Genomic DNA, 21,879 nt, shown 5'->3' on the forward strand with positions numbered 1-21,879 from the left:
GACTGTGTCTCCGCTGACCTTGGCTTTGTTGGCCCAGAGCCAGAGTTGTGCAGGCACTTGGTCTGAATTTGGTGCGCTTTAATGCTATTGTGCTCACAGTGTGGGATTCAACAAGGTTTAGTTCCACTGGGGGGTAAAGTATTAACCTGCTGGTGGGCTATCTCATTTGAAATCGACTAAATCCCGGTCTGTCTACGACTCCATTCCCCCTGAAGGATTAGCCATTTGAGTGTATAATAAAGGTCAGAGAGAGCCAGAGAAGCCAGGCCACCTCCAGTCACTAGATTTTGAAATTTAGAGACCTGTTCAGGACAGGGTGGTGAATGTAGCTGATTAAAATAGCATTGTTTATTTGGAGTCCTAATCTCAACCCAAGCATGCAGTGAAGCTGCGACCTGTAATCAACTAGCAATCAAAGCCGGGTGTCAGATTTTAGTGAAGTTGTTGCCTCCACCTGCATTTGTTTGGTTTATCTATACTTAACAACTTGCAGCTTAATGATGGACCGCTGATAAGCTATACACGTCCCCTATGTGGTATTCTTAAGAGACATATTATTTTTGAGAGGAGTGAGTTTCGAGATGAGGGGATTTTGCTAAACCCTGAAGACACCCTGACAGACTTTGGTGGAAACACTTTAATAACTCTAATAACTTTAATAACAAGGTTGATCGTAATTTTTTTCACGTTGCAGAGCTGAAATGTGGAAATTATACATTTTATTGAATTAAAAAGCATTATATAATGCTTGACTTATCATTTTTTATACATTTTATTAGTTGGAAAGTCATGGAACTTTGATTCATACTGTAAACTTCCATATACAGGACCATATGTTTGACAAAAAAAAAAAAATCAAGCTAAGTGCCTTGTTTTAAAAAAGAAGCACTAACACACTTTTTTAAGTTGTGTGTAATGTTTTATAAAAAAAAAAATTAATTCACTTTTCAATTCATATGCCATTGAAAATTTAATGTGACCTATTTGTCTGCATACTTTTTGGGGCCACTGTATATTAATATTTGCATGCATATATATAAAAGTCTAGTGTATGTTAATAACTTATTAATAAAGATTGGTATAAAACAAAACTTTGAAAAATCAGTTCTTAATTAAAGTTCTCTGATATACTGAGTGAGGTGCCATTTCGGCTATTTCTGAGTACTGGCTGTATAATGATAATGAGTCATAGCTACACAATTAATAACAGAATGTGTCGCACAGTGAGTGGGTCTGTGCTTTGGTTCTGATTATGGCTCCAAATTAACCAAGCACTTAATCTTAATTGTTCTGCCTGCTTAGCAAGGGACCGTCTCTGCCTACCAGCCCAGTAGGATCTTAACTTCAAATTGTTGCTGTTAATGATCACATTAATGGCAAACTTTTACAGCTGTGCCACAGAGCAGCATGAAAATACCAGGCGAATGAAATTTTCTGCAATCTTCACTATAATGACCTCATAAAGCTCATAATGTTCTCAATCATATTCCGAATCTAGTCTTACTGAACTTATCATAGTTTTTGTAATTTATGACAGATTTATGCAGGGATATGGTCTAAAAAGTACAATAAAAGCACTCATCTTAAGAAAATATTGACATTTCTTGATGAATCAGCCATCACTCGAATCTAACAGTCATAATGTCTTTCAGGTTTTGAGCTGTCTCACTGTGAGGACCCTGGGGTGCCCCAGTTTGGCTTCAAGGTCAACGACCAAGGCCACTTCTCTGGAAGCACCATCACCTACAAGTGTGACCCCGGATACACTCTCCACGGCAGCGGCGTGCTCAAATGCATGACGGGAGAGAGGCGGGCCTGGGATAATACTCTTCCTTCCTGCATCGGTAAGACTGTGCAAGACTGTTCAGCATGTTCAAACTGTGTCGAAAGGATGTGCAGTAAATTATTACTGTACTTTAAAGCAGGGTCGAAAGTCACAGAACGAGTACGGTCTTCAAAGGTAAAGTATGTAGTTTCTGCGACACTAGTGGCACCTAGCGGAATTACAAACATAAAGCATGTTTTTAAACAACCTTGCAAATGCGTGTACTTGTCAAAATTTTGGACCCGAACCCGCTCAGACCTCAGGTTTTCTGATACTAATGGACCCATGAAGACCTCAACAGGTCCAGTAGGCCACTTCCAATACTTTCGAGGTCCAACATATTATATACTTTTAGCTGTGTTGCTATGTGTCATGATATGCTCTGTTTAGAGTCAATGCGGGTATCTGTGTCTATAGGTTGTTGCTTTGAGAACCCTTTGAAATCACGTTTCAGCCGTGGGGGGGGGGGGGGGTTATTGTCCCCCTTGGTTGAAATAAAATAACTGTTTGAGGCACATCAAAGTAAACATTTTATATTAGTTTTTTTCTGAACAGGTGCATGATGATGCTGTATGGTATTGAAGCAACCATTGTAGTGTGTTTCATTGCAATGCCCGCTTAAACGTGTTCATGGCTGGTTTAATATTTAAAGTTATAAATGCAGTGGATTTTGGCTTTCACTCCTGTGTCAGTCAAGACACCCTCTGGCTCCGCCTGCTGCAGTAGCCACGCCCCCAAAATCCTGCTATTGGTCGAGCTGGAAAGAGATTGACAGATCTGAGTGAACTGCTCTTAATGTTTTGATGGTGCCTGGGCGGCTCAATGCTTACACTTTTGAGGGAGATAAACCCATTAATGGCATACTAATAGCAGTCAACAATAAATTGGTTTAAGAGAATGTATTTTAACATAAAAAAATCTTACATGCTTCACCTTTAAATTCTCTCAGCTTTGACTTTGATTTCGTGAATCTTGCATGATAAAAAGCCTTTCACAGTCAATAAAAATAGAGGCCTTATAATTCCACAGAAAGTATTTCAAGTGATTTCTTTGTAAAGCACTGCTATTTGCATGCCAGTAGTCTGATAAAGCCACAAAAAAATACATATTTGATGTTTTACAATGGACGTGGCTTGCCGGGCAGTGCCTGCTGATCGGACTTATATGTTATATGTTATGTTATGTTATGTTATATATTTTTATGTTATATGTTATGTTATATGTTATGTTATGTTATGTTATGTTATGTTATGTTATGTGTTATGTTATGTGTTATGTTATATGTTATGTTATGTTATGTTATGTTATGTTATGTTATGTTATGTTATGTTATGGCATGTTATGTTATGTTATGTTATGTTATGTTATGTTATGTTATGTTATGTTATGTTATGTTATGTTATGTTATGTTATGTTATGTTATGTTATGTTATGTTATGTTATGTTGTGTCGTGTCGTGGTGTGTTATATGTTGTGTGGTGTGTTATGTTATGTTATGTTATGTGATTAAGAATGAAAAAAAAAAGTAATGTAATGATTTTAATGTAATGATTTGAAAGATTTCGTAAAGGAAAAAAGAATAAGCTGTTCATTTAAGTTACCAGGCTGTAAACCTCTTTTCAAATATCTTTTATTGAAGTTTTTATTGAAGTTAATATTATCCTTAATAACAATAATCTAATATCCAGCATGAATATTCTAGTACTAATATAGACTAATGTAAATGTACCCCACTATCACCACCATGTATGTGGCTGTGAATTTAATAATGCCTTTTGCACTATAAGTTGTGTAAATGCAAAACGAGTGTGCATAAAATTGTTACAAATGGATCATTTTTAACAGTGCAATGTATTAGTCCATCCATTCACAACCGGAGCTTATCATTACAAATCATGTGGGAGATGCAGAAGGTTGTGCTGTACACTGACTTTCTGTCATATCCTTTCGCTGATGTTCTTCCTGGAGGAAAGGGGGGCAAAAGGCAAAAATGCGCAAATGTATGAATGCTTTAGGTTAAATGCACAACTATAATTTAGATCTAAATTAACATATTAATTAAAAAAAATGTATTAATATGTGTAAAATGCAAGAAATATCACTTGATGCGAACAGGTAAATTCATGTACTACAGAATGTCACATATTGTTTCATTATAAATAGTGAGTGTGCATTGAGAATTTTTCTTCTCTTGGAAACCGCATTTAAACTTGGTTATTAGCGAGAATGCATCATTCCAGCCTGATCTCTCCTCGTGGTTATCATAACTGAGCTCAGTGTTGCTCTCAGCCATTTGTCATAATTATCCGAGACTGCAGTATAAGCCCCTCCCCATCTCTGTAGCTCACAAAGCTGCAGTATTGCTCATATTCTGCACTGGAATATGCACATTAGAAGGCCACATTATGTGTATACCTTCTAAATAGTCCAAAGTGTTTCTTGACAACATTAGCAGTGGTGGAAGCCCTCGCTCCATCTGTGACTAATGGTGCAGGTTGTTAATATTGTAGCGGATGCAGGGGCTCCCGGTTGAGCTATGGAGAGGATTCTTCATCAAGCAAAGCACATGAGGGCTTGAGATAAGACTGTGTGCTGCTATTACTTTCTTCATTTTCCTGATGAATGGTGATTATGGGGATTTAGCCTCCAATGAGTTGGATATTGCTATGTCGACTGACTCCAGATCAGATTTGCTCACTATTAGATTTAGTCTTAATGAGCTCTGATTAGACTCAAAGTGCTCGTCTAAATTGCTTCCGCACGGCAGACGTAGATAAAACACAATGACTATCCTTGTGTTTAACACAGAGCATGTCTTTACGTCATTTCTATGTCAGAACCGACGGTTGGCTTGCAAAATACTAATCAGCCTGAGTTTCAGACTTATCTGCCAGCATTAATAATAGATACTTAATAATGTGGAGGATATTTCAGTTCCTTTGACAGGCGAAATGTGCGGGTCATTTGATGTGACCTTTAGCGAAAGTGAGATATATCAAAATAGCGAGAAGGCGTATCCATCTCTGCAGTTCCTTTTTTTATTACAGATAAAATATTTAACTATTTTTATATTTTTCATTCAAGTCCACAGGTAAGGTGTGTGAATGAGACATTTCTGCAGAGAAAAGCTACACCACCGCAATGCTAAATCAGCATTCTTCTCAGAGCCGAGCGTAACCGCGCAGTCATAAACACAGATAGCGTGAGACGCCTCAACATGGCATGTTGTCATGATTGCGCTGGGACAGGATATGCACATTTAAAGCCTCAAACCAGAAGCCCTAGTCAACTCCCAATTGGTTTTCAACACGTGCGCAGCCAATCAATGGTGAATGAGCGCTCCTAACCGGCCAATGACACGCGACTGAGCCGCGGCCCTGATGAGCGATGGACGTGGCGGGATGTTGGTTTAGCGAGAGGATTGGGAGGGATACGTTCGGAAGACGCCTCTATTCCGGATGTCTAAAAAACGCACTAATGTTCAGATTAATCAAGTCGCAATCTGAACCCTGTTATTCAGGCTTCATTGAGCTGTGCGTCCAATGTTTGTCATGTAGATGGTTTATGCAAATGAGACTCAGTGACAGGAATTGCTGAAAAGGGAATCATTAAGAAACTCTCGAAACTGTTCCTCCCGGCCCCTGCAGTTTTTTACAAGAGGGAGAACGGGAGGGACAGTACAGGGGAAGATAGAAAAGGGGTCTGAGGGGAAAAGAAGCTTGCAATTAAAGTTTCCTAATAAAGTGCTTGTGAAAGCCGGCTAATAATGAACCTAGTGCAGAGGGCTAACGTGGCGAGTCTGAATGCCATCAGGGTGCATCAAAATGGACGTCAGGCTCATTTGTTCATTTGATTGATCAGCCGACAGATCACCTCAGCTTCTTCAGGCTGAGAGAGAGACAGAAGAATAGAGAAGTGCTGAAACTGATAGAGTTAGAGACACTATTGTTGGGTGAATTTTCAACTATAGGCACCCTGTGGACTCTTTAAACACACCTTTTCAGTCTCGCTTGTTTGTTTAATTTGTCTGCTAAAAATATCCCACTGTGGATATAGATGCATCGCTGGTGATTTCCGTCACTCTTAACCGTTATTAACATTTCCACCACATGAGAATTAGGGTGATGGAAATGTTAATGATGGAAATTACATGACACATTTCTGAAATAAAATGGCAGGCTATGCTAGTTTCATTATAATTATCATAAATATACACATTTACTGAATAAAATAAAACAAATATATACAATAATTATAAATAATATAAATAAACCAATATTTATAAATACAATTTAATAAATATTCTATATTTTGTATTTAATATAAAAATATATAAAAATGGTATTAATGGTAAAATTGTTAAAGTGTGTGTGTGTGTGTGTGTGTGTGTGTGTGTGTGTGTGTGTGTGTGTGTGTGTGTGTGTGTGTGTGTGTGTGTGTGTGTGTGTGTGTGTGTGTGTGTGTGTGTGTGTGTGTGTGTGTGTGTGTGCTTGTGTGTGTGTGTGTTGGGTGTTTTTAGCAAGGAAAATGTGCCTATAAGTTTGTTGTTGTTTTTTATTCTGTCATTTTTTTGTACTGTCAACTGAATACAGTAAGACAACAGCGGGCACCAGGAATTCAGGATGATACAAAATTAAAATGACTTTCAGTTTCCCTCTTTGTTTTTTTTTACTTGCAACTTGTGTCTACTTTGTTCTATTAAAAGAAAAGTAATTCTATGAGATCCAGAAAGCGTTGAGATGCCTGTAAACCTCACGGTGCTTCATCAATCTAACTGTGTGTTTCACTGTGCTTTTCATTCTCGTGTTGTGCTTGTTTGAGAGACAGCCCTGATTATTTCAGTGCTCACCTGCAGATCTTCAGGGGCCGTGATGTGTTTGTGCACTTGTGAGAGTGTGCATGATAAACTGCTTCTTCTCCTCCTCTTTCTCCAGCTGAATGCGGTGGACGTTTTAAAGGCGAGACATCAGGACGCATCTTGTCTCCGGGTTATCCATTCCCCTACGACAACAATCTGCGCTGTACGTGGGTCGTCGAGGTGGATTCGGGAAACATCATCAGGTGCTGATCAGCATTTGCTTCAAATTTGAATATATTGTGTCCTCCGCTGTCCGTCCTCCACCGATCGGTTCATTACCAAACCCATAAGAATACAGCCAGTGAATTCAGCCGAGACAAGAGGCTTTATCTATTAATAAACCTCTAATGGTGGAGCTGGCCATTGATGCTGCATCTGTACGGAGAGAAAAGAAGACATCAGATGAGCTCGTAAATCTCTTTGTTTACCACCTGCGCTGTCGAACTCATTAGAAAGCCTAAAACGCTGTTGCACTTTTAATGCTGCACTACAACCTAATAATTTGTCCTCTTTCCAATTCTCTTAGCAGCAAAAGCTTTTTGAAATTTGCACACTCGTTCATTATTTGTTCATCTGCCGCTGATGTCTCGATCAGACCAGATTGTTAAACTGTAGTTAAGGACTGACGCTCAGAATGGAGATTCAATTGTTCTCCTCAATTATTGAACCCTGGAGCATAATATTTGAGATATGATTATCTAACTCTACCTATGTGATTTGTCACGACTGCAAACAATTGATCATTTATTTCTGCCTAATCAAACTCTTCAAACTCGTCTGTCTGGGTTCAGAGAGATGTAAATATGTTATTTCAGTATCATTGAGATACTATTATTGGTTCTATTAATATTTAAAATAAGTTTATATTTGTATATTTTTCTTTTTAATTTTAGTTAAAGTATATTTACATATGAAGAGTTCAGATGCAAAAGCCTCTAAGTGCCATTTTAAATTTTCTTCTAGAATGATAATTTTTATCAAGATTGTATATTTAAGTAATTTCACTTAAATGGCAATGAAGATTACCTATTAATTGTCATTTAAGTGAAATTACTGAACTTAAATATACAAGCTTGATAAAAAATATCATTCTAGAAGAAAATTTCAAATGGCACTTAGAGGCTTTTGCATCTGAACTTTTCATATATAAATATATATATATATATATATATATATATATATATATATATATTTAAGCATATACATTAGTGCTGTCAAATCAATCAATCGTGATTAATTGTATCTATCATAAAAGTTTGTGTGTGTGTATATATATACATGTTTATTTATTTATTATTTATTTATTTATTTATGCATGCATATACAACTGTGTATAATATATATACACACACATTATTATATAAACTTATTATATTATATAAACTTATTATATCATATATTATATGAACAAACTTCTTTGTTAGATGCGATTAATCCTGATTAATTGATTTGACAGCACTGATATACATATTTATTAGAAAACATACTGTATGTTTTCTAATAAATATGTATATCATATACATACACACACATATACTACTAAATATATATATATATATATATATAGTTTTTATTTATTTCTATTTTATTTTTGGTTTGTTATTTTGGTAAATTAAGTTAAACTATATGAAAGTATGAAACTACATGAGCAATAATGCCTTGCCAACCAGCTGTAATATTATTATTTTTATGGATTTAGTAGTTGTAATTTTACAACTGTGCATCTAATGAAGCGTGACTTGACCAGTATGACCTGATGCATGTGTGTGTGTGTGTGTGTGTGTGTGTGTGTTCACCTGTATATGAACAGCCTGCAGTTTCTAGCCTTCGACACGGAAGCCTCCCACGACATCCTGAGGGTCTGGGACGGGCCTCTGGAGAACGACATGTCTCTGAGGGAGGTGAGCGGATCTCTTCTGCCCGAGAACATCCACAGCACACTCAACATGGTCACGGTTCAGTTCGAGACCGACTTCTACATCAGCAAGTCTGGATTCGCCATCGAGTTCTCCAGTGAGTTGATCTGTGATCTGTGGACTGCAGATACAGTAACTGCTCATAAGGGGTTGATTGACTGTTAATGGCTCTGAATGTGATCACAGGCTCGGTGGCCACGGCATGCAGGGATCCAGGAGTTCCCATGAACGGCAGTCGTAACGGAGACGGTCGCGAGCCTGGAGACACCGTGACCTTCCAGTGTGATCCTGGGTATGAACTGCAGGGAGACGTGAAGATCACCTGCATACAAGTGGAGAACCGCTACTACTGGCAACCAAGCCCTCCTGTCTGTATAGGTGAGGGTTTATATTGGGATTTCATTAAAGGAATGGATCTGGTCGAATTAGTATTTGACTTTAGTATTTTACTGGCTGCTTGTTTGATCTTGCTATTTTCTTGCAATACATGTTGAAATAAAAGAAGTTTGTTTTTATTTTATTTTAGTTAACATTTATATATTTAAAGCAACAGAAAATAAATGATTTCTGTCAATAAATGATCAATAAATGATCAATTCTTTGCAATTAAGCTTTATATATATAACTGTATATAATTGATCATTTACTTCTGCCTAATCAAACTCTTCAAACTCGTCTGTCTGGGTTCAGACAGATGTAAATATGTTATTTTAGTATCATTGTGATACTATCATTGGTTCTATTAATATTTAAAATAATTTTATATTTGTATATTTTAATTTTAGTTAAAGTATATATATATTTATTTATTTAATTTTTTTATGTATGTATTTATTTATGTATTTATTTATTTAAACATACATTAGTGATGTCAAATCAATTAATTTGACAGCAAATATATATATTATATATATATATATTGTTTTTGTATCTAACCGTTCACACAACAAAGCATGATTTGTGTCCATGTTGTTTTAAAAAAGTTTGTACACTGTAGGTGCTATATCTGTAAACACTAGACAAAGCCTCATACTGTACATAAGTATTGTTTTACTCATTTTCATAACACATATTCATGATTCTGAGAAATCTAAGCGGCTTAGAGTTAATTAGTACATGATGATAATTAGTACTTTAGATGCTGACAACAGAACATGTATCAAAAAATTACTTTAAGCTGTTTTTTTTTTTTTTTTTATCAGGCCATTATCAAGAGTTGTACTCAAAGCGAAGGACCCGACACTATTGAGATTCCTTGTCATCGCAGTGACATAAAAGCCTTCCCAAATTAATGAATATCAAATAACCAGATACGGATTGTCTCTTTCTTTCAAAAGACCCTTCATATTGGAAGCAGGAAAGTGAGGCTTCTGGATTTTCAGCTTCTCCTTTCATATTTTAAATAACCTTTCTCTCTTGCTATAGTTCTCATTCTCATATATAAGATATGAGCGCTTTACATGGCGCAGTTCCTCAGAGAGCTTAAAAATCTCTCAATATCTCTGTCTGTGCGTGTTCACTCCAGCGCTGTTTCTCTGGGTTCCTGGTTGGCACAGATGTTCAAGCCGCATGTTTTAATAAGAGATTCTCCTCATGTGTTACTAATGCCCATATGCTACTGATACGAGTCCTCTGTGTTTTCCCAGCTCCATGTGGGGGCAATCTCACCGGTTCCTCTGGGTTTATTCTGTCGCCCAACTTCCCTCATCCATACCCGCACAGCAAGGACTGCGACTGGCTCATCGCCGTCAACTCTGATTACGTCCTGTCTCTTGCATTCATCAGGTAAACTCATCTATGAGCGATTCTGTAGGGCTGTGTGATTCACACAATCATATTAAACGAACAAAACTGAAAAAAGATACATAAAAAGTAATACAATAACAATACAATATACTGCATGATAGATAGAGAGAGAGAGAGAGAGAGAGAGAGAGAGAGAGAGAGAGAGAGACAGGGAGAGAGAGATAAAACTACATTGTTTTATAGTTTTTATTAATATTCTGAATTCGTTTTAATTTTTAATACTTTGTTTTCATTTCAATTGTAGTTAGTTTTAGTTGTTATTTTATAATTTTTTACAATTTTTATTTCAGTTTTAGTTATTTACATACATCAAGTTATACTAAATAAAAATGAGAAATGTTAAAATAAAATGTTTGTTTGTTTTTTATTTTATTTCAATTAACAATTATTTAAACTATTTAAACTATTTATTTTTATTTAAAGCAGCATAAATGATTTATAGTTGTATTTAATAGATATGTATCATTTTTATAAAAAAAATATAATATAATATATAAATATTTTACTATAATAAATTAAATATAAAATTTAATTAAAATAATTATGGCAGTCATTTTTGTATGACTGTAAATGTTAGATAAAGTCAAAAGATATATATATATATATATATATATATATATATATATATATATACGTTAAAAGTAGCTACTCTCACAATTAATATATATAATATTTTATATATGAAAAAGGAGGAGCATACAGTATACAGTAGGAATAGTATATATGTATACATGCATATAAGTATATATGCATATACAGTATATATGCATGCATATATAAAAAGGATTTTTTTTTAAATATAATTTTTATTTATTTAAGATTTATTAATCAGTGGTGTGCAGAAACACATAATAAAAAGCCATGGAATAATTGAACGAAGAGAGGGAGAAAGACAAACAAAACTATACTTTATATTGATCATGTATGTATAATCATGTAATAGTTAATAACACACATATTTATTTATTTATATACAGTTTATATATGCATTTATATACACTGCCGTTCAAAAGTTATAGTAAAGTTTACACTTTACTATATATTCACATAAAAAAACAGCTGTTTTACATTGAAATAATATTTCACAATATTACTGGGTTTGTTTTGTATTTTTAATCAAATAAATGCAGTTTGGTGAGAAGAAGAGACTTCTTTTAAAAACATTAAAAAATCTTACCGACCCCAAACTTTGAAACGGCAGTGTATATATATATATATATATATATAAATCAAATATATTGTAGACCTCTCGTCTCAGCTGAAGGTGTGCATTAGGCCGGGTGTTTTTATGTACTATCTTAGAGGACAATCCGATGTTTATTCGCAGCTTCAGGTTAGTGTTTGAGGTAGAATGTCGTGAACAGGGAGGGAGGTGTGTGTACTTCCCTTAGTTGTCCAGGAAGTTTTGTGAATGCAGACCGTGCGGTTCTTTGTGGGAAGGTTAATATCCGCTGAACCCTCTGTTGTGGTCGGGTCAGCGCAGTTTAAATTGTGGCCGATGAGTGCGATCAGAAATAATCTCACTGTGCGCTTATTCCTGGTCTTTCGTTTATGCCTTCACTTGAGCTATAATATCTCCAACTGATGAGTTCACGAGTTCATTTAGAGGCTGCTGTGTCATAACGCTGAATTTAAAACGAGCACCCACGGTGTCCTTCGACATGGCCGCAGTCGACGTGTTGAGTAATTATGTAGCGCGACTGCTATCAATGTCTGAATTAAAATGCATTTCATGTCTGGGAGAGATAATGAGCCCAGCTGGAATTCTTTGCTCATTTTGTCTGTAATGAACCTGACGGTGGTCCCTTTTTTTTTTTTGCCTCCCCTCTTCTTGCCTTAAAGGTGTAGAGCCGTGTCTCTGCCTTGAGTGATGTGACCAATTAGTATAAAAGCAGGGTTGATAAATTTCCTTCACAGGCCAATCATGTTGCTAATTATGTCCATTTTTCATTAAGCCAAGAAGAAGGGATGCTCAAGCCTCAAGCGGGATCCTCCGTCCAGTCGGGGTCAGCGTGAGATTAAGTTCGAGTGCTGTAGGAGTTTGTCCTATTTGACAGTCGCCAGAGTCCTAATGTTAATGCTAATAGCACCGCTAGCAAGCCATTCCCTTCCACCTGGATCAAAGCAGGTCTAGTCCAGGCGTGAGGCCGTGGAATAATAATCAGGATTCACACACAGTCAGCGGAAGAAGAAGAAGAAAAAGAAGAAGCGCTTGGGTTTCAGGATTTCTCATTCTGTCTCTCACGCTCACACTTTGAAATATCTGCGACTGTTGAACGTTTAAAGGGATAGTTCACCCAAAAATGAAAATTCTGCCAGTAATTACTCTCCCTCATGTTGTTCAACCCCGTAAGACCTTCGTTCATCTTCGGATCACGAATTAAGATATTTGTGATTAAATCTGAGAGCTGGATCACTCCTCCATAGGCTTCTAAGGGATTGAAACTTGTTCCCCGAAAAGTTATTAAAGACATCGTTAAAATAGTCACATGACCAGCGTCAGCCAATAGTGAGCCTACGTGTGACGTACAACACAGAAGCGCTGCGCTGTTACACTAGTCAACTGACTCGAGGCCCACAGAGAAGGAAATTAATAGTTGAAATAAAATAGTTATTTTTGTTAGTTTTTGCGCACAAAAAGTATTCTCGTCGCTTGACAAACTTAAGATTGAGCCACTGTAGTCACTTGGACTATTTTAACGATGTCTTTAATAACTTTTCGGGGAACAAGTTTCAATCCCTTAGAAGCCAATGGAGGAGTGATCCAGCTCTCAGATTTAATAAAAAATATCTTAATTTGTGTTCCGAAGATGAACGAAGGTCTTTACGGGGTTGGAACAACATGAGAGAGAGTAATTACTGAAAGAATTTTCATTTTTGGGTGAACTATCCCTTTAAGACTTTGCCTCGTCTTCTCTTTGACTCATCATCTAAGAGCAGTTCCTTTAATGATAGCGATAGCTCAAAAATGTGTCACAATTTACAGCATTCATCACAACAGGAGCTGCCATTTGAGGCTGTTTTGTGAGTTTTCTAGTGCCTAATATTTTTCAAAACCTTCACAGCTGCTAGTTAGAGACATACATCATCCCCAAAACAGATGAGGAAGAACTTATTCTCTTCTTTTTTTCTAAACCCAGCCCAGCAGGTAGTGTCATCCTCGTGGTTGGCATTATGTAGCCTCTTTCTCATTTGAATTTCGTCCTCTCCGAGTAAACAAGCATGTTGGAGTCCTGCCAGAACGGCAATGTCTCAAACAAGTTTCTAATAAATAGCTCTCGTTCGGTTCCATCTCAAAGACTTTCATTACACAGTCCATTACTGACTCCTTTCTCCTTAAAAAATCCACGGTATGAAATATGTCCATAATGAAATTGGAAATGAACAATACACTCCGGGAAAAAAAGTGACCTCTTTTAGCATCACTACAAATGTAATCCCATCCGGGTGTCTCTCTATTTAGCAATAGTAGAGTTTGTGCCATCAAACTGATTTCCGCAGAAATAATTGTTTTCTGATTGACAGCTACAGAGGGTATATGGAGTACATGGAAAAAGCACATGCATCTGTTTATCAGAAATTAATGGCTTTTTTAATGTGGTGTAGAGGATCTTATCCTGTGTATGAATTATCCTATAATAACCCCTAAGCAGTGGATTCTGACGCAGTGAAGTGTGGAAGGCATGCTTAGCATTCTCTCTCTCTCTGCATAATGGGGGGGAAAGGGAGTGTAAATCTGATTCAGTCACAATCCATCTCATGCAAATGACTCTCCACTGATGTGCGAGACCTTATCATTACTGCAAATGAAAAGGTGCAAGTGTTTATAAGTGTGTCTCTTTGTCTCGGGAATCTCAGAGCCCAGCAGAGATGCTGATTCTGCACTGCTGTTTGAGAACGCATGGTTATTTATATGTTCAGCTTTAATGGTCAACTGTCATGACGGGCCATTTGGACAACGTACCTGATACCGTACACAGCAAGTTAGCGTGCATAACAGGTATTTTTCCTGATGTCATGCAACAGGACAATGATCCCAAAAACACCTGCAAATCTACAACAGAATGGCTGGAAAAGAATCAAGGTGTTGCACCGGCCCAGTCAAAGTCCAGACCTCAACCCGACTGAAATGATGCAATCCTCAATGAACTGTAAAGAAGAGCGGACCGAAATTCCCCCAAAATGAAGCAAGTGACTGATACTGTCATACAGAAAACCATTCCTTCAACTTATTGCTTCTAAAAGTGACTCTACAAGGACCTTGGCTTTTCCATTTGGGCTTTTTTGTTGTTGTTAAATAAATAAATACAACACGGTGTAACATGCAATTTGTTTTTGTTCATTTACCAAAAATATTGAATGGAGTAAGAAGTGTGACAACTTGCCCCGGCCTTCCCTATCACTCTAAAACAGTCTCTGATTCCTTTGTACGTGTATTACTTTATACTTTCGTCTGCAAAGTTGATCTCAGGATTCGAATATCTGTATCCAGATCAAGAGCTTTTGATCCCTCTATTCAGAAAACTCCTCTTTGATCATTTCTCCTAGCTTCAGCATAGAGCCCAACTACGACTTCTTGTATATCTACGATGGAACGGACAGCAACAGCCCTCTGATCGGGAGCTTCCAGGACAGCAAGCTTCCCGAACGGATCGAGAGCAGCTCTAACAGCATGTACCTGGCCTTCCGCAGTGATGGATCTGTCAGCTACACCGGCTTTCACCTGGAGTACAAAGGTAGACTGACATTTCACCGGCCTAAACGTCCAAACCCTTAGTTAGATACACTTCATTCTGACTGCACAGTCAAATTAATTGAGACTAGTATTCAGTTGGTGGTTTAAAGGGATAATTCACTCAAAACATTAACATTCTGTGATCATTTACTCACCCTTATCTATTTATTTTTCTGTGTGATTTTAGTATACAGTAGATACTATTCTAGTTTTTATTAAAATTTTAGTCAAAGTTTAAGTAAATGTTTTTGTTGTCATTTCCAGAAGTTTTTCTTTATCTATATAGTTTTATTAATTTTTATTTTATTATTTAAATAATATTTATTATATTATTTGTATGTATTTATTTATTTATTTATCTATTTTAGTTCATTACTAGTTACTAATTATTTTATTTTCAACTAAATGAAAATGAGAAATGTTGTGAGGCTACTAGCTGAAATAAAATGTTTTTTATATTTTATTTTATTTCAAGCAACAAATATATTTTTTTATGGTTTTATTTTTATTTTTCAGTTAACTATAATAACAATATATATATATATATATGTGTGTGTGTGTGTGTGTGTGTGTGTGTGTGTGTGTGTGTGTGTGTGTGTGTGTATATAAATATATAACTCTAAACAAATGTAACATTTCTTTGAATTTTGAATTATGAAAATGAAAAAAGTGTTTTTAATTTACCTTGAATAAAACTTGCATAAAGTACAGTTTTGTGAGAATCATCCATTAAACATAATCCTGAACTTGATAAAACAATTATCTTTATTTAAAATGTGTTTCAACCCTTCAAAATATGTTTTAAGTCTTAATATATTTCCCTTTTGTTCTTAAACACACTGACAATAACACTGCCCGGAACACAAGTTTTTTTTTTTTTTTTTTTTTTTTTTTATGAATTACAGTTTATAGTTACCAGACAAGCTTCAACCCCAATAAAAAAGCCTATTTGGTTATGTTGTAAAGTATTTTTGGTTTCAACCAATAACCAGCCATCCCACAAGCTAAGATACACCTGAAGTGATTTTTCAACCCTTGCTTTTCCTGCACCTTCTCTCCATCTCTCACAGCTAAACTGAGGGAGTCATGCTTTGATCCCGGTAATGTGATGAATGGCACTCGGCTGGGCAGTGACTACAAGCTGGGCTCCACTGTGACCTTCTACTGTGAGGCAGGCTACGTCCTCCAGGGCTATTCCACACTTACTTGCATTATGGGTGATGATGGCAGGCCTGGCTGGAACAGGGGTCTGCCCAGCTGTCAAGGTACAGTCCGCAAGTAAAGATGGATGTTTAAGAGAATCTCTGAGAAAAACCAAAGAGAAAAAGCTCGGTCCTGCTACCATAGACCAAACAAAATGAATCAAACACATAAAATGACTTGTACAAGCCAAGATTTTTTTCTATCCAGACTGGTGTCTCAAAATAGCAGTTCATCATGAATGTTTAAGCATAAAATAATGAGTGATCTGGGTGTTTGTGTGTACAGCACCATGTGGAAGTCGCTCCACTGGGACAGATGGAACCGTGCTGTCGCCGAATTTCCCGAGGAACTACACGACGGGACAGAGCTGTGTGTACGCTATCTCTGTACCCAGGGAGTTCGGTGAGTAACTCGAAATACAAAACAAGATTGGGTGCAGTTTCACCACATTTAGCAGAACACAGCAAAGGCAAAAATACTGATGCTTTTTGAATACGTTTGAGGCTTTTTGTGTGGCAATATGTGCTCAAAACTCTCTTTATTATGTCTGCATGTGGTTTTAAACATGTTTAACTATGTGAACATGTTAATTAATTCACACAGTCCTAGTTTAAATTCAAAGTCTCATCATGTCTTGTACATATGACACTATTACATGCCATAATATTCACAAAGTTTACCATAAATGCAGTACATTCTGCAGTACATTAACCATATTTCAAAGACAATAGAATTATGAAATTACATATACAAATTTAGATTCTTAAGGTGGTCAAAAACCACTCCTCTAATTGCATTAAATATCAATTTAAACTATAATACGTTTTCATTTAGTTGCAATAAACATGTGATGTTAATACTTCAGTTTGCATTTGAGTATCTTCTTATTTCCGTAACAAGTATACTACTATTTCAAAAAGTATGCTAAAGTGTAGTACTTCTTCACAAGGGTGAGTCTCATCTGAATTGTGTTGAAGTATACTAGTCTCCTGCATTTATTTCTATACATTTAATTTGCTATTTCCTAGACAGAATGTGTGTAGCTTAGCAACTAGGTTCCTCGACTTTCATTTATACTGTAAAGCCATCTGTCGACCTGTCTAGAAGCAAGATGTTGCGCAGTACGAATATTTCATGGTCTTGAGAGCGTAGCCAGTCTGGTGTCACTGCACAAAGACCTGACCTTCCAAACCAGCAGTGGAAAAAGAGATGAAGATATGAACTGAAATGAATTTGGTATTGCATGCAGCTCTGATTCCGAGTCTCTGTGTGTAACAGAAGTCTTGGAGAAGCTGTGGCTTGTTTAGCTACAAGCGAATAATCATTTAAAGTAGTCAAGCTACTCTTTTTAAAAAAGCAGTAAGCTACTAACTAAACAGAATCAACTACATTTAAAAAGACCTATTGTGCTATTATTCATCCGGGAACGAACACGTCACAATATTCCTCATTTAAATAATTCATACGCTGAATAAAGGGGCGGGGCCTGGTTGAGTTAGTTAGTAGTGTGTTAAAACTGGCGGTTATGGTAAGGGGCGGGACATTTCCCAAACACACTTGAAGCAGTTGACCAATCACAACATACTGATCCAACCGACCAATCAGAGCACAGTGTGCTTTTCAGAAGGAGGGGCTTAAGCCCAATTTATACTTCTGCGTTGAACTTACGCCGTAGCTACGCCGTAGGCTGTGCGTAGCGCGCGTACCCTTCGGCGTACCCTGACGTGCACCTCTCCAAAAATGTAGCAACGCATCAATTCTACGCGGACGCAAGCGCTGTGATTGGTCTGCTCAAACCGCTTCCTCGGGTTTCACATGCTCCCTCTGCGTGCGTCAACGCGGACAACGACGCAGAAGTATAAATTAAAACCAAAGCGTAGGCTACGGCGTAGAGGCTCCGGCGTAGGTCCGACGCGGAAGTATAAATCAGCCTTTAATAGGAACTAAACAGACAATACTGACAGACTGGGAAGAGAGGAGCTGCAACAATGGAGAATATGGGGGGAAATAATCAAAACTATTTCTTTTTGTTATGTACTATTTCTTTTTTAATTGTATTTTGTAGATCAGTACAGAGTCAGAAGTGACTTATTTGTTAAGTGTGGTGCTGTATCTTTGTGTGTTGAAGCTGCCGTGACAATGCAATTTCCTGTGAAGGATCAATAAAGAATCAACAACAACAAAAAAACAGGACTGTAAAAGGGCATAATAGGTCATATTTTAGCTACTGTACCTAAAGGGATAGTTCATCCAAACCTGAATCACTTACTTTCTTCATTAGAGCACAAAAGACAATATTTTTCAGAACAGTTGAAACATTATTAAAAATATCTTTTGTGTTTCATAGAAGTAAGTAATACAGGTTTGGAACAACATGAGGGTAGGTAAATGATGACAGAATTAAACTGTGAAATATCCCTTTAATTTATTGAAACTAGTTCAGATTGTGTCAGTAGCTTGTATATCACCCAGAATCCTCGACTTGCTGTATTCCAGGGAGACTTGAAATGTTTGCAGACAGCCTTTGATTGTAATATCCAGACGCCAGTTGGAAAATAGTACAGAGATGAAAATGTGAAATGAGAAAACACTTCAGCCCTCCTTCGTTCTCTTGTCTTATGTTTCATTTTTGTGCTAAAGGAAAGCCTCTTTGCTATCTCAGTCCTGTACCAAAGAGCGCTGTGGTGTTAATATGGGGTATTTGGTGTTGAAAGAATAGAAACCATGATAAAAGATGAAAAAAAAAACTCCTCTGTAAATGTATCTGTCAGTTTAACTGTCCTGGGGATTTTGGACGTCCCTCACAAGCATCGTTTGGCATTATGTGAGCGGTTTGTGATGTCTCCCTGAGGCCCGTCTCTGGTCATTGAACTGATGGAAGGTCCTAAACGAGATAGATGTCATTTGAAATGAAGCCTTAATAAAACGCAAACATGATAGCTTTGCAAATTCAAAGGAGTGAAAATGAATCGTCAGCAACTGAGGTGTTTTAACGCCTGAAACACATACATCACTCCATTGAACTCGCCATTTTCAACATTGGCATGTGTACACGTAGTACTAAACATACTGTGAAATATTGCCTGCATTTTCAGTTCCCAACATAAATATTGACATTCAAATTCCTCTACTATACAGTACTCTAAAGTATTTCTGTCAAACGAGTGGGATACAGATTGTGCCAAAGCTTTTCTTTCTGACTAGAATACCAATAGCAATAAAAAATTAACATAAAATACTAGTACTAGCAGGCAAATGCAAGGATATTTGCACTAGTCTCCAAATTGAGGTTTGTGCAGAATTTAAAAAGCTAGTTCATCATTTACTCACCCTCATGTCATTCCAAACCTTTCTTTCATTCTTTCTTCTGTGGAACATAAAAAGAATATTTTCTAAAGAATATGATGAAAGTCAATGAAACGTTCTTTCAAATTTCTTCTTTTATGTTCCACAGAAGAAAGTAAGTTATGAAAGGGTGAAAAAATGTGTGACAGAATTTTTATACAATTTCATTTTTTGGGGTAAATAGCCATTTAAAATGTATTTGATTTGAAATTAAATAGTTTAATGCTGAGTGGTACGCAACTCTGTTGATCATAGGAACAAAGGAATTGTTAATTTACGTCTATGGATTTTAACCCCAGGTACTGAGATCTAGACATAAACAATCACAGCAATTTATCTTGTTCCCCGGAGCTGTAGTTCAAGCCATTAGTAATGATTAGAATTGCAAAAGGGCTGAGGTTCTTTTACATCAACGAATAATTAGTAAACCATGCTTATCTTTTAAAGTGATATCCACTTAACGTAATCTGCAAAGGTGCATCCATTATGCTCAATTAGCAAAGCCAAATGTCACCGTGTGTAGCTGTTTAAAAAATGAATAAATACAGTCTTGGCCAAAATAATGTGCAAGACTGTACCGAATGTTTTTTTTTGTTCGTTTGTTTTTTCATGCTGCTTTAATTAGTCCTGTATGCGTTTGCTTTACATTTGTCATCAGCAGGTTTGTTGAAATCATTCAATACGCGAGTTGAACAAGATAATGGCAAAAAAGCAGAAGGAAGAAAACTGAACACAAATAGAGAGTGAAAAAGAGAGCAAATCCAGGAATGGAGATGTATAAGTGTGGTTTGTGCTGATGTTGCTGAGTCTCTCACCTGCTGTTGGGGGGGTTTCATTATCATGCACCTGAAGTATCGTCAAACATCCATGCCAACAGAGGGAACGATTAAAAGCTTAAAGTGCCTTGTAAAACAAAGCCTGGGCTGAGCGCTTGTGTTGGAGTGGAGATAAATATCTTACGGTTGTCATAAAAGCTTTTGTTTTGTCGGATTCAAAAACAGCATGGAAGCAGATCATATAAGCCAGAAAAGTTCAGCTGTGTGTAATGATTCTTGAGATATTGTGAAGCCAGTTTTATTGGTGAGCGTGTTTCGGGCATACAAAAACTTGCATTCAATCCATTGAGACTGTGAAGGAATCATAAAATAGACATTGCCATTGCTTTGAGTAGTTTTTTGGCGCACAAGGCTGGTGGTCAAACCTGTATTGTTTTTGGCCAGTATAATGCTGATATGTGAACATTTATATATTTTTTTTCATTTAGCCAGATGCTTTTATCCAAAGTGATCTACAAAAGAGGAACAATACAACAAAGTCATTCATCCTTGAGAGACAGTCCTGTGACACGAAGTTCCACAGCTGCTGAGAGAAGTTAAACAGAGTTTAAAAAAAGAGTTGTTTTTTGAAGGTAGAGAGGGATTGAGTCGTTCCGGTACCGTCGGGGAAGATCTTTCCACCATCGAGGTACACTGTCTGTGAAGATTCAGGAAGGGAATTTTGTGCCTTTTTGTTGGTACCATGAAGCACTGCTCTCGCACTAACTGCAGATTTCTGCAGGCATTGTACATTCGCAGAAGAAAGTGTAGGAGGAAGTGTGGAGAGCGGATGCAGACCCAGGAACTACAATGAATGATAGCAAATAATATTGTAAAATTGTTGTATATAACTTTTTTTACTCTACTAAAGCATAAAAAATACCATAATGTTTTTGCAGATGTTTAGGAAACGTCTACGGTTACGTATGTAACCCTCGTTCCCTGAGTAGGGAACGGAGACGTTACGTCGGATGACGACGAATGGGGTTTCGCTTAGAAAGCCTATCAACTTCGAGTATTACAAAACGAGCCAATGGCAAAGAAATGCCATGGGTCTGCGGAATTTGCATGGCGTAACTCCGCCCCACCTCGTGGGTATAAAAGGAGGAAGCCGGCAGCAAGCAGATATGTTTCTTCGCTGAGGAGCCAAGACTGAGCTCAGGCGATCCCCGCGGTACAGCGGAAAGTGGCAGGCAGACGTAACGTCTCCGTTCCCTACTCAGGGAACGAGGGTTACATACGTAACCGTAGACGTTCCCTTTCGTTGTCACTCCGAGTTACGTCGGATGACGACGAATGGGGTTACCAGTCTAATCACGCCACCTTCTCAGCTGTCTTCCAGTGCCCTGCGTAAATCGAGATCCCTGTCAGCCTGG

General features: G+C 37.1%; 1 protein-coding gene across 1 annotated transcript in view; it reads left to right on the forward strand.

The window, feature by feature from the left end:
• Window positions 1-21,879, forward strand: part of csmd3b (CUB and Sushi multiple domains 3b) — a 487,110-nt gene that overhangs the window by 339,054 nt on the left and 126,177 nt on the right. Inside the window, exons 24-31 of the mRNA XM_077195799.1 lie at window positions 1,653-1,844; window positions 6,760-6,886; window positions 8,494-8,696; window positions 8,786-8,977; window positions 10,246-10,384; window positions 14,954-15,141; window positions 16,211-16,405; window positions 16,629-16,745. Coding sequence (XP_077051914.1) covers window positions 1,653-1,844; window positions 6,760-6,886; window positions 8,494-8,696; window positions 8,786-8,977; window positions 10,246-10,384; window positions 14,954-15,141; window positions 16,211-16,405; window positions 16,629-16,745 — 1,353 coding nt within the window. The remainder of the gene's footprint in view (window positions 1-1,652; window positions 1,845-6,759; window positions 6,887-8,493; window positions 8,697-8,785; window positions 8,978-10,245; window positions 10,385-14,953; window positions 15,142-16,210; window positions 16,406-16,628; window positions 16,746-21,879) is intronic.

Source organism: Siphateles boraxobius, unplaced genomic scaffold (assembly GCF_051911475.1).
Source record: "Siphateles boraxobius isolate OS27281-9 unplaced genomic scaffold, OSU_SipBor_1 35, whole genome shotgun sequence".
NCBI classification, from domain to species: Eukaryota; Metazoa; Chordata; class Actinopteri; order Cypriniformes; family Leuciscidae; genus Siphateles; species Siphateles boraxobius.